General features: G+C 42.5%; 2 protein-coding genes across 2 annotated transcripts in view; both read right to left on the bottom strand.

Moving 5' to 3' along the window:
- The window catches only part of LOC311001781 (glucosidase 2 subunit beta-like), a 139,155-nt gene extending 127,275 nt beyond the window's left edge, over positions 1 to 11,880 (bottom strand). The window contains exons 1-5 of the mRNA XM_083992938.1: positions 11,671 to 11,880; positions 11,138 to 11,254; positions 8,660 to 8,755; positions 6,859 to 6,916; positions 5,689 to 5,806 (exon numbers count right to left, since the gene is read on the bottom strand). Coding sequence (XP_083849064.1) covers positions 5,689 to 5,806; positions 6,859 to 6,916; positions 8,660 to 8,755; positions 11,138 to 11,254; positions 11,671 to 11,752 — 471 coding nt within the window. The 5' untranslated portion in view covers positions 11,753 to 11,880. The remainder of the gene's footprint in view (positions 1 to 5,688; positions 5,807 to 6,858; positions 6,917 to 8,659; positions 8,756 to 11,137; positions 11,255 to 11,670) is intronic.
- A 950-nt stretch (positions 11,881 to 12,830) lies between these two features.
- Positions 12,831 to 14,342, bottom strand: LOC311001789 (doublesex- and mab-3-related transcription factor A1-like; the record flags this gene model as incomplete). The annotated part of the gene is made up of 2 exons (XM_083992945.1): positions 12,831 to 13,618; positions 13,865 to 14,342. The coding sequence occupies 2 exons, from the start codon at positions 14,340 to 14,342 to the stop codon at positions 12,831 to 12,833; spliced, it is 1,266 nt and encodes a 421-aa protein (XP_083849071.1).
- Between the last annotated feature and the right edge of the window lie 544 nt (positions 14,343 to 14,886).

Genomic DNA, 14,886 nt, shown 5'->3' with positions numbered 1-14,886 from the left:
AACGATGTCCTTGCATTGGGTCTCCACTGGAGAAAAACAATGTTAGTGTTATATTCATTCAGTTTTGGGTTATGTCACATAGGCACATTGCTCCACAAAACGCTGTAAGGACTGACAGAGGCTTGTGACAAGACACGGCGCTATTTGCATTTTTGCTTTTTGTAGTTGTTTCTATTGATTTTATTCACAGTTTCTAAAAGTTGACTGCAGTGCTGCACTGGTGACATTTTGAATAATATTAAACGTTATTTAACGGTAAACAGAAAGATGTTGTGTTTGAACCATATTTTAGGGATCATTGCAAAATATGTATATGAAATATATACATGAAGAATAACTGCAAATTAATCAGTTAGCAGAATTTCTTTTTACACCATTAAATCAGCATTGGCCACAAAAATCCCATATCATCTGGGCCCTAACTCAAATGAGCCATGTCATTTTCTCACCACCATCTCATCTCCCTATTTTTGTAAATTGAAAGTCTTCCACTGCATATTAACATACAAATGACACTAACCAAATGCCATATACTCTACAGTTACATGTAGTTTTCAAATCAGATGAGCAGGGCTGATATCTTCACTCGTCACTTGGTCAGAACCTGCGTCGACTTCGGCTTGGTGTTGTGGCCTAATTAGCAATTTTACATGGCAGCACGCCAGCCAGCATTGTCACTGAGACTACATTTGCATTAGCATTAGCTTAGCCTGTGCCAAAGTACAGCTGCAGGCTTTTTAACGATTGTTGGCGTGAAAACAATTGACTCATAACCTCAAAAGCACTTTAAAAAAGTAGTGCCTGTACTGACATTGGCAGGTTTTGAGGTTCGACTCTGCCTCTGCACTCGTCCCCCTCTTTGCCCACTTTTCTTTATGCATCGGTATATCTACCTCCAAACCAGAGCCAGCCTGTGTATTTACAATAAAAACTTGTGCGACACCGCCCGGGGGTCTGCACAATGGACTATTTAAATCACTTGCGTCAGGAGGTGTTGCCGTCACACCAAATATGACAGCTTTTGACAACCAAGCATAACCTATCATCACTCTCTGTAATGGACCAATTAATATGAAAGAGCAGCAGCTCCTTGTTGGTGTGTGTATGTGTGCGTACGTGTCAATACTGACTTCCAATCTCTCCTCAGAGACTCTCATAATGCGGTGATGGATTCTGCTTGGTTCGGACAGGGATGACTACCTTTCTAGGCCACGCTGCTTGCTTAGCCACCTCCGGTTTGCTGCAGTGATTTATGGGCTCCATTTTGAGAGTACAAGAATGTATTTACTTGAATAACACCCAGAACATTCCTCCACAGTGTGAAAATACTGTGTAAAGCACCGGAATTGAAAGTACATGCATGCGCATATGTGTTTCCATAAACACATGAGTTCTAGAAAGACAAAAAAAACAGTTTCATCACATACTTGTGTTGAAAATAAGCAGTATTCAGACATCTCCGGTCTGTGTTAACTCTTGGAAAGCTGTACTACAGTTCAGACAAGGCAAATATTTCCGAACATTCCTCTGAAATGCTGAGCAAAGATTTGAACAAAGTTACGCTTGAGAGAAACATTTTTGAAGGAAATGAAGATAAACGACTGCTGCGCATCATTTCCTGCTTTACAATGAACACTTACAGGGCTTTTTCACACCTTAAATTCATTTGCTCTTGCTTTTAACTTGTAGCATTTTCCACTTGTTCAATTGGCTTTAAAGGGATAGTTCAACATTTTGGCAAACTGGCCCATTGCAATAATCCCTATAGTCATAGCAGAAGGTTCCTTACCTTGATTTGTCGGTGCAAGCTATTTTTAGAACAGCGGAGCAGAGCCGCGAGCTGCTCAGAGCTATGCTACAGAGGCTCGAAATAGCTCGCACCTACAAATAAAGTTAACAAATCTACTGCAATGGGATTATGGCAATGGGCCAATTTGCCAAAATGCACCATTACAAACCACGAGAGACTGTTCACTCCTCTTATTGTTGTTCTTTTCATTATTCATTCTTACTGATGTGTTTATTGTTGTTTATTCTGTGCTTTTTAATGTTGTTTATTCCGTGCTGTGTGTTTTGTTTTGGTATTGTTTATTGATGATTTATTCTGTGTTTTGGTGCTTGATGATTTTAACTGCTGTATAGTGTCCTTGAGTGGCGTGAAAGGCGCTTTCTAAATAAAATTTATTATTATTATTATTATTATTATTGGTCGATTAGTAGGAGGAGGAAAGCAAACACAGGAAGAAGGTTGCGGGAAATGTCAAAATCAGAATTGTAAGTTCACTAGTTTGGTGGGATCGCATCAAGTTTAGAACTCCCCCCCTGCAGAGTTCGTGTAGAGATCGGACCAGGACCACCTCACCTCACCTCCCCATCAAAAGTGGTCTTGGTGCAATTGTTTTGGTCCACACCTAAGCACAATTACTGTTTCGACCTGCCCAAATTGCAACAAACAGGGAAATGAAGTTCAGTTTAAATGGACTAAAAGGTGCAACCGTGAAATACCCTTGAAGGTCAATCAAAAGAAAGATAATCACAAACCTCAACAAAGAGGATTCCATTGAATACCAATTAGTATTCAATTAACATCAGCATTCCCATTTCTGCCGGTTCCAGGGCGCACGGTGCAGACATGCTACACTCAGCGTTCTTTGTGTAAAAGGATTCTAATTTGATTAAAAAAGTTTTCTAGTCTGCCGTTTCTTTAGCGGCAGATTCTTCCTTAACTCTTGAACCATGGGAAGAGTTCACTTTTGAGTTATTGTGTAAGGTTTTTTTTCCGAGACGAGGCCCCGGAGGTAACCCTGCCATATCAACAGAGACACGCTAAGGGAAGAGGATCACAATGTGCGGCGGGGCTCGGAGAGCCGGGTGACACTTCAGCCTCGATCTGCCAATCAGCCGCCGCAGAAAAAAAAACATGTGAAAAAAAAAAAAAAAGGAGAGAGAACAGAACAGAAAAGAAGGGTGCAGGGCACACACACGCTCAGAGACCATCAGCTGGCAAATCAAACACGTGTGTGTCGCACAAAAGTGGCCTTCAGTCAAAATCACTGTTGTGAAATAAGTCATATCTTTTAAATTGTATTTTTCACGGCGTATCTCAAATAAGCATGGCTTTTTTTTTCTTCTTTTCTCTATTTAACAAAGGCTGTCGTATAAAAGTCCTTCAAAGTACTCGAAATAATGTAATTTCTCACATAATCAATGCAAAGAAAAATAACAGACGGGTGGAGGGCAGTCCAGAGAAGGTCGAAACTGTGAAATTTGCAGCAGCAACATTTTCAAGCTGCCAATACGTCCTTCAGGATCCCCGATGAACATTTTAATATTCAGTTGAAATGGCTGTAACTATACTACCACCACTACTACTGCTGCTGCTGCTGCTGCTGCTGCTGAGCACACTATCTGCTGCTCTTACAGTTTTCAGTTTTTCTATTACTAATGTGGGCGGCGCAGTGGTGCAGTGGTCAGCACTGTCGCCTCACGGCCAGATGGTTCTGGGTTTCGGGCCTGGGAGTGGGTTCCCTCCCACCGTCCGCGGACATGTGCGTTAGGTTTAACTGCTGATTTTTAAAAGTGTCCATTGGTGGGTGTGTGCATGTGAGTGAGTGGTTGTTTGTCTCTATGTGTCAGGATGGTGTCCATGCTACACACCCTCCCCTCCCTGCGACCCCATGAGGATAAGCGTTATAGCTAATGGATGAATGAATGTTACTAATGCACTTTAAAAAAAGAAAAAAAAAGAAAAGGGAAGGCAGACTTGACCACCCAACAGTGGTGGGAGGGCAACTTGTATTTCCTAAAGCACAATAACGCATTAAGTAATGAGAGCACTGAAGCAGTAAATACAACTTACAAACATCTAAAGACATCCTCAGCTGCCAAATTTACCAATTTAATTTGCGCCGAACTCCGGGGCTCCGGTTTCTAATTTGGCCCTAGTGCTTGTTGAACTAAATGTGCAAATGGAGAGCAGAGGGGAGAAGAGAAAAAAAACAGTTTATGCTTCTCTTCAAACTGAGCGTGTGGATTCAAAATGGGCTTGATCACTCAGGTATTTGTTTACTTAACGCTGGCTTACCCCCAGCATTCACTCCTCACCGATTTGAAATGGGCACAAATGAAGCATCTTAAAGAATATACAACTGAATGCACCTGATAGCAGGAGATGAATATGATGGGTTATAGATGACAGTATAAAATACAATTCTTTGGATAGGAGCTGTGCTATATCCTGAATGTAATCATAATATATTGATATTTTTGTACTGCTAAAATGGCATAATCTGATCAATTTAAACGCCGATCCTGGAGGTTAATGTCTAGAAAAAAATGCTTGTCTGCAGTTCTGAACGTATCACGTCGACAGGGCAGAGACTGACTGCGCAGCGGGCTAAAAAAGGTTTTGGTGCTGCAAACTGCACAGCAGATGCCTATGGCAGCAGGTGCCGCGAACATGTTTGGTCACAAAAAAATATCATAGAGCGCGAGGCTGCTCATTTAGACGAGGAATTCACAGAGTGAGGCGCATGAAAGCAAATTAACCTCAATGTCCCTATCAATCAAGTGCGTTAGCAAGGAAGCCAGGCAATAACGCAACTGTTACCGAATGACAGGTAGCCCAGGTGAAAAGTTAATTAAATCTATTGAGGATGGCTGAAACAACATAGCCAACGGAGTAAAAAAGTGCATCGGTACATTTTTATGATAATTTTAGGGGGTTGGTTGTGCATGATTTGTTTGCCGACCGTGATAAAAAGGTTAAAGGATGAAGATAAAAACAACATGTTAAGTGCCCTGGCCAGGACACGTGATGACAGGTGATGAGAGCTAAAATGTCAGACTCCAGATCAGTGGTATCTTGGGCCAAACAATCAGCAGCAAAATGCACCCAGATCTTAAGATTGCAACATGTAGTGTATATGAAACATATGGAAATGAGCTCTGACTATACCCAGTATTTATAATGCATCTACAGGATTTTCATCTAGGGGCATATACATTACTGATGCAACATTTTACTCATGCAACAAAGGTTTGTACTGAGGAATGATTGCAGTTGCCCAGACAATACTGTTCATCCCAACAACATCAGTGGAGCCCCTATGACAAACCGTACTGAAGGAAATTTGGGGAATAGCCAGTTTGTAGGAGCTGATTGGATCATTTATGGTAGATCCAGGACCTGATGTCATGCATAACTGATACATTTATGATGATTCAGGCTGTTTCCAAATCAGCCATACCTTTCACTTGTACAGCTAAAACCGAAACTTCTAAAAAGCTTAAAATGATTGCACATTCCTGTGCTTTAGATTTGCTGTTCATACATTGTAACACAAGCCAAACAAAACCTGGTGTTACATCGGACAAAGCTGTTTTATTTTGTTACGTGAAAACTTTCCTCTGTATTGTCACAGAGTAAATGTAAGCATATTTATTTTGTAGCTCTCTGGAGCTAAGTTTAAATACATATGCTGCCTCACAAACCACTTAATGAATCTGGTGTGTGTTTTTTTTTGCAGGTTAAACCCAACACAACAACAACAGCACACACAAAAAAAAACGTACTAGTGTTCTCACAGCAGGAACAGGATAAAGCTTTTCAGTGGAAAAACCCCCGAAGACTCGACTTTACAACTACATGCTCTATGGTGGTAGTTACTCCGGCAGAATACAGTGTACCTGCTTCTCCCTCCAGAGCAGCACTCCCTCCTCAATCAGCTGCTGCTTGAGTCGCAGACCCTCGTCCAAGGTCTTCATCTGGCCCTCCACGTATGCTCTCTCTCTCTGTCCCAGATTCCTAGTGGAGAGCGGAGAGAGAGAGAGGATGCACACACACTCCCATCATTACTGAGAAAACATCGGCCACCCCTGCTACGGTCATTGAGATGGCGCAATCCAATTTTTAAGGGCCCCCACAATACAGCAGGCATCCAAATGGGAAAATAGAAAAGTAAATAAGACGGAGGCTGATGCTCTGTGGCTGAACTAAATTGTTTTTGAAGTCTAGCAAACACAATATGAGTGTGGACCTTGTGAAAACATAATGAGATATACTCTGCTTGTATACGGCTTTGAGAGGGGGAATGGCGGCGGATTAAATAATAGAGAACTGTCAACAGAAGAAGTGGGATGCCGCATTAGAAGTTGCATTTACACAGCCAGCTTCATGTCAGCGTCATGGTACGGTCAATCTTTGGAGCGTGCGGCACTGAGACGATGATAAATATGACCTGGCAGGAGTCTGAGGGTCTTATAAATATTTTCATTCACAGCCCACGATCTCTGTAGTATGTAATTTATATCCGTAAGACACTAAATCATCTGCATGAGAGCCACCCCTGGGTGAGGGGGGGAGGGGGTTATTGAGAGTGCAATTTACGTTGGGGGAAAAAAAAAAAAAAAAAGGAATGTGTAATGCGGTGGTGAGTCAGATGTGTCTTTGTCATGGATGAACTCCTCACTGTATGTGAGGCATGTACAGTACATTGCAAGAGACAGCCTGCCTGAGCCGCATGAAGTTTTTAAAATCAGTGACACCATGCCCCCTGGTGGCACAAAGAATGACTCACTCAACATGGGTGCAGCAAGTCAACAGTCCATCACACTCAATAGCCTTATTTGAAAGTCAAATTGGATCAAAGAAAAATCTGTATTTCTATCACATTACCCACCACCCACCCCCAATATACACCATTTAACACGTTTCCAAAACAGAATGGACAGGATGAGTATTCGTAAAAAATAAAAATAAAAAATAAAAAAGCTATGCATGGGGCTCTAATAACATATTGTGAGTCAAAATCTGCATGTGTTATTTCATAAATATTGAATCGCAGTTTTTCCACTGACCAGCAAGTGTTCTGGCAGCGAGCGTGGCTGTTGTATTCGTCTGAAGCATCGCAGCAATCTGGCGAGAGACACAGGAGAAACCAATCCAATGCACATAGATGAGCACAGAGGAGCACACACATCAACAAGGAGAGGTTATTCCAGACAATAATAATATCAGTTTCACAATGGAAATAAACACAGATTAATATTCAATTCAATACGCACTAAAAAGACATTATGACCAATTCAGAATGATTCATTTTTCAGATATGGCTTATATTTACCCCTAAAAAGTGACGTTTTAACCACTGACACTGAAAAAAGATGAATGAACAGATGAAAACAATTTGCACAATTAGCATTAGCAAGAAACATGAAGCGCAGAAAAATGCAGGGTTAACAAAATCTATGATGCTCACATGGCACAGATTTGTTTGTTTGTTAGTTCCCACAAAAATAATTGATTAAAAACCAGAGCTAGGTTAGCCATTCTGATTTGGTCCCAGTATTTGTGCTAAGCTAAGCTAAGCTAGGCTAAGCTAACAGGCTGCTGAGACATGAGACTGGTGGCGATTTTCTCATCACAACAGTCGAACTATTCCATTACTATTCCAACTACATTGTGTTTACTTTTGATATTAGCCAATAAGTATGGCTAATATTAAATGGCTTATATACTCAGCTCACACCAATTATCTTAAAACTACTGGAACAGACAAATGAGTTTTCTCTTTAGTGCCGATAATGTTAATCAAGCCAGTTACTATTCATCCTCAAAGAAGGAGATTAGATCTTTGCATCTGCTTTATACATCTCTCTCTCCCTCTGCCTGGTTCAGAGAAGGTCTCCTGAGATCCGCCGCTTACAAGATCAGCCGCGTGGTGTTTTCTAAGTGCTCAGATCAGGCTTTTGCTCAGATGTTTTAACCCAAGAGAGCAGGCACGGGGTTAAACTTCTCAATTTTTTTTTTTTTTTTCTCAGAACCCCATCGGTCACCAGTGGAGCTCAGAAAAAGGAAGTATGAAAATTTCTCAACATCCAGTCGGAGAGGGAAAAGCGACGATGCGTTAGCTGCTAAGCTGCTCCATTCAAGGCAGGGAAGGTACGAGAAGACAAGTGGGAATAGAATAAAAGGAGGGAGGGAAAGGGAGATGGCAGCTTTGAGAGATATCCCCCTACTGTTATTTCATTCCTACAGTTTTTTTTTTTTAGTTGCATGCCGTCTAACGCTGCTGAAAGAGAGATGTCGACAACAGAATGTATTGATTTTGTCCAAAGTGGAGAGCTCCCGGAGAACAAAAGTAGATGAGAAGGGAAGAGGGGGGGCTGAAAAACTATCTGATTAGACACAGAGTGCGGCAAATTTTACAAGACAGAATGGAGAAAAGCCTCGAGGAAAGGGACAGGATGTTTCTCAAGGAAAGCTGAAGTGTGTACGCCTGTATGTGTGTGTGTTAGAGAGCTGAATGTTAAGCATGTACACACCTTTACCCAACAAAATGAGGAGTTACGTATATTTTGATTAAAATCTCAAGACTGTTTGTGCATAAAAAAACATTCCCAAGATATAGATATAGATGAACAAAAAAAAAAATCAAATTACCTTTATTTTTCAATTATTTTCTTTTATTTTTTTATTATATCTATATATATATTTCTTTTTTTGTTCATATGTTGTTTTTGCAAAGTTTTTATATGTTATGTCTGTCCATTTCTGTATTATGTTTTATTTCTTTTAACATGTCCGAAAAATAATCTTAAACTAACTAACTAACTAACTAACTAACTAACTAGATAGATAGTATATAAAAAGCTTTACCACAGATGCCATCATTGACCCGCGATGATGGGATGTAGTGTGGGCGGAAACCCAGATTGGTGCAGTAGAATCGACCACGAGGACACGCTGACGTTCCTGCAAAGAGGCCCAGAGCGAAGGTCAACATTACATCATGAAATAACTTCCAGAAACAAATTAATTAAATCAATGATGTTAATGACTCACATACATCCAGCTGCTGGTGTGATGAAAAAGTTGCTCCAATGATGTTGATGTTTTTGCTGTTGTTTTATGTTTTGTTTTTTTTGTGTGTGTGTGTGTTGACATTTTATTGTTTAAAGGCCGTTTTAAGAGTGTGCCTCAGCGACGGTCAAAATGTTTTGCGTGGCCACAGTGAACTTTGACCTTTTGCCACCAAAATCGAATCAGTTCATCCATCAGTCCGAGTGAACTTTTGTACCAAATTTGAGGAAATTCCCTCAAGACATTACCGAGACACAGCATTCACAGGACACACAGGACGGATGAACATAATACCTGCGGCCAAGGCAGTCACCAGCACGGAGGCAAAAAAATAAATAAATAAATAAAAAAGGTCACTGGTTTGCAACTTTTAGGAGTGACAGTCTGTATTTTGTGTAACACACTACTACATACTCAATATAACTCTCTTTTTTTTCCCGACTGGACTGGACTGGATTGGCTGCATCAGCTATTTGCAGTCTAAAATCTTACTTCAGATTATGTAACCAACAGGTGTGTGGTTTAGATTTACATTTTTATAACACCCCTACTCCCCCCTGTTGCAGTATGGAACAGGCAGAACATAAAGTTTGGCTGCAGAGTAGATACACCCAAAAAACTCTTCAAATAGCCTGTAGACTAGAAACTTAAGATTGTGCTGCAAAAACTTGAGTCATCCTCATTGGCATTAATAATAAAGCATCTGCTGCTCAGGCTGGAGATCCAAAAGTAACTCGACAGACAATTAAGCTTATTATTCATCTCCAAAAGCCAACTTCATGGGAAATGCGTTGTGAACATCTTTTTACTACTCAAATGTACCATAAAGTACACTTGATGCTTCCCTGTCTGTATACACCATCTATTGCCCGTCTGCCCGTCCTGGGTGAGGGATCCTTCCTCTGTTGCTCACCCTGACGGTTCTCCCATTTTTTTCCCTGTTAAAGATTTTCCTCAGTCGATGTGAGGGTCTAAGGGCAGAGGATGTTTTTATGATGTTGTGTAACACCCTTTGAGACAAAGCCTTTGTAAAAATGGGCGATACAAATAAAACGGCCTTGCCTTGATAAGCAAACTTGAGCGTCTACAGTGATGTCATTCCAACAAAGTATTTCACATACTCAAATATTAAATCTGGGGTAGGCTGGCAGGATTTGTTTTAAAAACAAAATACTTTTCTTCAAGAAAATTGTGTTTTCCCATTCAGCTATCAGTAAGGAAAGGTCTGTGTGTTTGGGGCGATCACAGTGTTTCTCTATGTCTCTGTATGCAGCAGCCTAAAAAGCCTACAGCTCCCAGTATCTTTGAACAATCAAATCTATTTTGGGTCGGGTGTTCCTGATTGGTTGAGGAGCTGGCCCTACTCTGTCCTCCCGATTTGTTAGGACAGAGTAGGGCCAGCCCTTCAACCAATCAGGAATGTGTAGGCTTGTTTTCAAAGCAAATCCTGCCTACCCCAGCTTTAGAGGGACAGTTCAACATTTTGGGAAATTCACCTATTGCCATAATCCCTATAGTCATAGATGTAGGTTCATTACCTTTAATTATCGGTGTATGTTGTTTTGAGATCCACGGGACGGAGACGTGAGCTGCTCAGTGAACACAATGGAGGTGAACGGTACAGGTCCTCTGTCCCTCATCAAACTCATTAAATACACAAACCAACAACTCCAAAACGCTAGAAGAACGAAAAAGCACTGGGCTTTCTCCAAAACGCTCTTGTGGACAAGTTGTGACCTGCACATTCGCCACGCTTTGAAATAATCATGTATAATATGTAACATTACAACACATGAAGCAAATACTCGGAACTACTTGCACTTTTGAAATCACTCCGCCCAGCAGCCGTGTCTGGAATGTAGTTCCATGCATTTGCCTGGAAAACAACTCTGTCTCGTGACGTTCCGTTATTATCTCATAGCGTGGTGAATGTGCAGGTCACAACTTGTCCACGAGAGCATTTTGGAGTTGTTGGATTGTGTATTTGATGAGTTTGATGAGGGTCAGGGGACCTTGTACCGTTCACCTCCATTGTGTTCGCTGAGCAGCTCACGTCTCTTTCCCCCGTGGATCTCAAAACAACATGCACTGATACTCAAAGGTATAATAAACCTAGCCCTGTGACTATGGGGATGGCAATAGGCAAATTTGCCAAAATGTTGAATTATCCCTTTAATGTCTGTGTGCTGTAATTACCAACAGTGCACCTGTGAAAACTGATGGACACACAGTTTACAAACATTTGGCAAAAACACACACTGGTTGATGTTTCACCTGGTTCATCGGAGCCGTCCTCGCAGTCACAGTAGTCGTCGTTGACCTGCTCAAAGGGGATGATCTTGGAGCCATCGATGCACAGGAAGGACTTCCTCTCTCTGTAGAAACGTTTGTCTGTCACAGAATAAAAAAATAAGACACCCACACACACTGAAGCACTGATGCTGATGACCTTGGGACTGCAGCTACACAGTAACCAAAGGAAAAAATACTGTCAACAACATGTTGTATCTAAAACATGAATAAAAGGGTAGTGCTGAAGATCTGAGCCTGTGATAAAACACATCTTTAACTAGATTTATAATAAGCTGCTCATGCTGCTGTCATTGTTGCTACCTTCATATACAACATTTATGCTATTAGAAAGCACCTGCAGTGATGACAACTGCATAATAGCTTTCTATATGTTCTGTAGTCTGAGGAGCTGCTGCTGCCGAGGTTACAACATGCTACATATTGCAGGATAAAAACAATGTTTGCTGGAAGCTACTTAGCTTCCAAGCTAGGTGGTAGGGGGACAGTGAACTTACAGGACGAAGATATCCCTCTTACTTTCCGCGAGTCTGCGAAACCACAGCAGAAGACAACACTGACAATGACGTGGAAACGCATGTCAGGGGGTAGGAAGTGTAAACTGTCTCCCACCCTGTGTCACGGGAGGGGGAATGAAAAAAAAAGACCCGCTCAAACGTGTTTAAATCTCATGGAAAAACGCAGCTGACATTCAAACTGGCTGTTTCCACGACTTCCTGAAACAAGCGGTCACGTGACGCGGCTCCGGCTTCCTATTGGTTTTGATTGGATTTCCTTCGGCCAATCACGAGCGAGGACGGCTTCCGTGGCAAAAAGGAAAATAGTTTTATTCAGACTGGGATGAAGACGGCGATATATTGGGGAGGGGGGGGGGGGGTATTTTGTGAATAAATATGCTTTTTTTTTTTTTGCTTGTTTCACAGTTCATGGAAGAAGTCTGTGAAATGCACAGCAGATAGAGTTGTCTATAAGTCCTTTCAACAAGATACAGGGGCCAGAACTTATTTTGTTCCTGTATTTAGGCTACTTCACCTGTATGAACAGGTTCTACACATTCAATACACTCTAATTATAGTAAAGTGACATTATAAAAACTGTTCGATCTGAATTTTGACATTTTGACTTAAATTCCTTTAGACCAGATGGGCAAGTGCTTTTCAGCAGATAGGCTACTTCGTGTGATGATGGTTTATTATGCACACAATATAGGCTAGCTATGTGAGTAGGTAGGTATGTGAGCATGGGTTTAAAGAAGTCTGTTAGTTAGTTAGGCTATATGCCAGTCTCTATAGATAGATAGATAGATAGATAGATAGATAGATAGATATAGATAGATAGATAGATAGATAGATAGATAGATAGATAGATAGATAGATAGATAGATAGATAGATAGATAGATAGATAGATAGATGACTAATGAACACAAAAGAGACATGTGCACCTTTTACTGTTTTTATTAAAAAATTAACAATAATTACAAAATATACACAATAAAAAACAAACAGAACATTAATTGTCAGAATGCAGCATGTTTAATCGGCACTTTAATTGTCTTTGAGGCACTTTAAAGCAAGTTCAAGTTAATTCTGAGAGCCAATTTACAATAAAGTTAACAAGAGAATCAGCATTTGTTGTGATATTGATATACTGAGTTTGTTATTTGTCGTTGAGCCGTGTGTAAAGGCCTGCGTTGCATAGCGACTCTTTGCTCTGAAGGTAGGATAGGTCACGGATCATGCCTGGGAAAGAATAGGAGTCCAAGGTTGGACGCAGTGGAAACACTGGCATCAGTCCTGATGTCATGTATGGTGACATGAAACCAGCCATACCGCCGCTCGCAGAGGAGTAGGCCAGCCTTAAGGGGCTGACACCGAGGCGAGGGCCGAGCCCGTACAGGCTGTCTCCACCGGCGGCTGTCGGGGGGATGTGGAGCGGGGAGAAAGCTGATTTGCTCCCCAGCGCACCGAGCGCTCCAGGCAAAGATGGCCTGAGCGCAGTGGGGTGATGAGACAGAGCCAGGCCATCAGAGTCAGCGCTGTTCTCTTTAGCGCTCAGCACCAGTTCAATGGATTTGACAATGTCACCCTTGCACGTTCTCACCATAGACTCCAGGGTGTCCCGTTTCTGATGGGGGAAGATCTTGGCCATGATGTCGGTGGGGTCGCGCTCCAGACTCGGGTAGGAGTCCTTGGGTTTCTCCGCTTCGCTCCCGGACTCCGGATCCGAGGAGGAGAGCGACCTTTGCGGACTCTCGGTGTGGTCTGAGCGCTGATCGAACACCGGGGACGGACTCGCGCTGTCATCGGTGAACGACATAGCGTTGTTGTCTTTGCTTGGAGACAGCTCCTTCTGGCCGCTCGGAGAGGGCAGCCGCGCGGCGTGGGGCGCGAAGAGGGGTCGGCCCATGAATCCGTTATAAAAGTTGTACTTGCTGAGTTTGTCATCTGAAACATGGATAGAAGAAAAACAGGTGGTTTAAAAATCATATGCTGCTTGCATGGCCACATGTGCACTTGCATCCAAGCTGTGCGTAAAATACGAAAATAATGCAACTTATAAACTAAAAACTCTTAAATATACCTCTCTATTAACAACACCACACATGATATACACTGAAACATTGTTTTTCTTTACATTAATTCGGTGAAATAATCTAAGAAATTAAAGGCCTACTTTTCGTTTTAACTCACCGTCTTTGTGGTTCTCTGTTCCAAAAACATCAAAACTGGGAGCTGCTGCAATGCTGCTGGTTGTTGCTGGCACCCCCGGGCCTACGGGTGACCCCTGAGGGATCCCAGCATCCCCTCCGATCCCCGAGCCTGGATACATGAGCCGGAGTTCCCGGGCCTCGCTCTCCTCCTGAGCCTGCTGCCTCCTCAGTGCCACCTGCGCGGCCATCACCCGCTGCCTCTCCGCTATGAGGGTGCACTTTGCGCACACGCAGTCTCTCCAGCGGCAAAAGCGCTTGTGGCCTTTGAGCGCGGAGACCACGCCGTGGTTCCTGCATCTGGCGCACTTCGGGGTGCGGGGGTATCCCCTCTCCAGCGCGGGGTTGCACGAGCGCAGGAAGAGAGGTGGAGGACGCAGGAGGGAAGGGGGCATTTGCAAGCCACCGAGGGGGTTGGCGCTGTGCCCGGCGAGGCCGAGCGGTCGCATCCTGCTGTCCATTGATCTGCTGAGGAGGGGGGAACCAAACGCAAAGTCCAATACAGTTATTCAAGTGTAGTCATTCAAAGTGCTGTGGCCTTCTCTCTGAGTGACTGGAGACTCTCTACTGCCGCTGGCACCCTGAACCAGCGCGCCTTAAGAGTCTCCTCTCCAGGTGGTTTGACATGTAATACAACACCCTCGTCACACCCCTTTCCGCTCCAGCTTCTTTACGCCCTATCATGTTTATTTGCATCCCGGATGAATAGTGGTCTAATCTGATGCAACTGATCTTATACGCAGCTGCAGTTAAGGAAAAAGTGAGGCCTGTAGGAACAGACTTTGTAGGATGTTTAAACCTACTTTTACATTTTAATCTAGGGGGGAAATACATTCAAATTCATTTAAGTATTAGTTACTGTAAGATTTTCCATATGCACCACACTGGACTAATATGCAAAAATGATGCTGTTGAATTACAGGAAAGAAGGAGAAACCCATGTTGCCTCAGGTCAACTCCATACAATGACCCCCCTTCGGTTGCCCTACTGAACAATGATCATTC

The sequence above is a fragment of the Trachurus trachurus genome (assembly GCF_905171665.1).
Source record: "Trachurus trachurus genome assembly, chromosome: 18".
NCBI classification, from domain to species: Eukaryota; Metazoa; Chordata; class Actinopteri; order Carangiformes; family Carangidae; genus Trachurus; species Trachurus trachurus.
The sequence above is the reverse complement of the archived record's forward strand: the minus strand, read 5'-3'. Positions and strand labels throughout refer to the sequence as shown.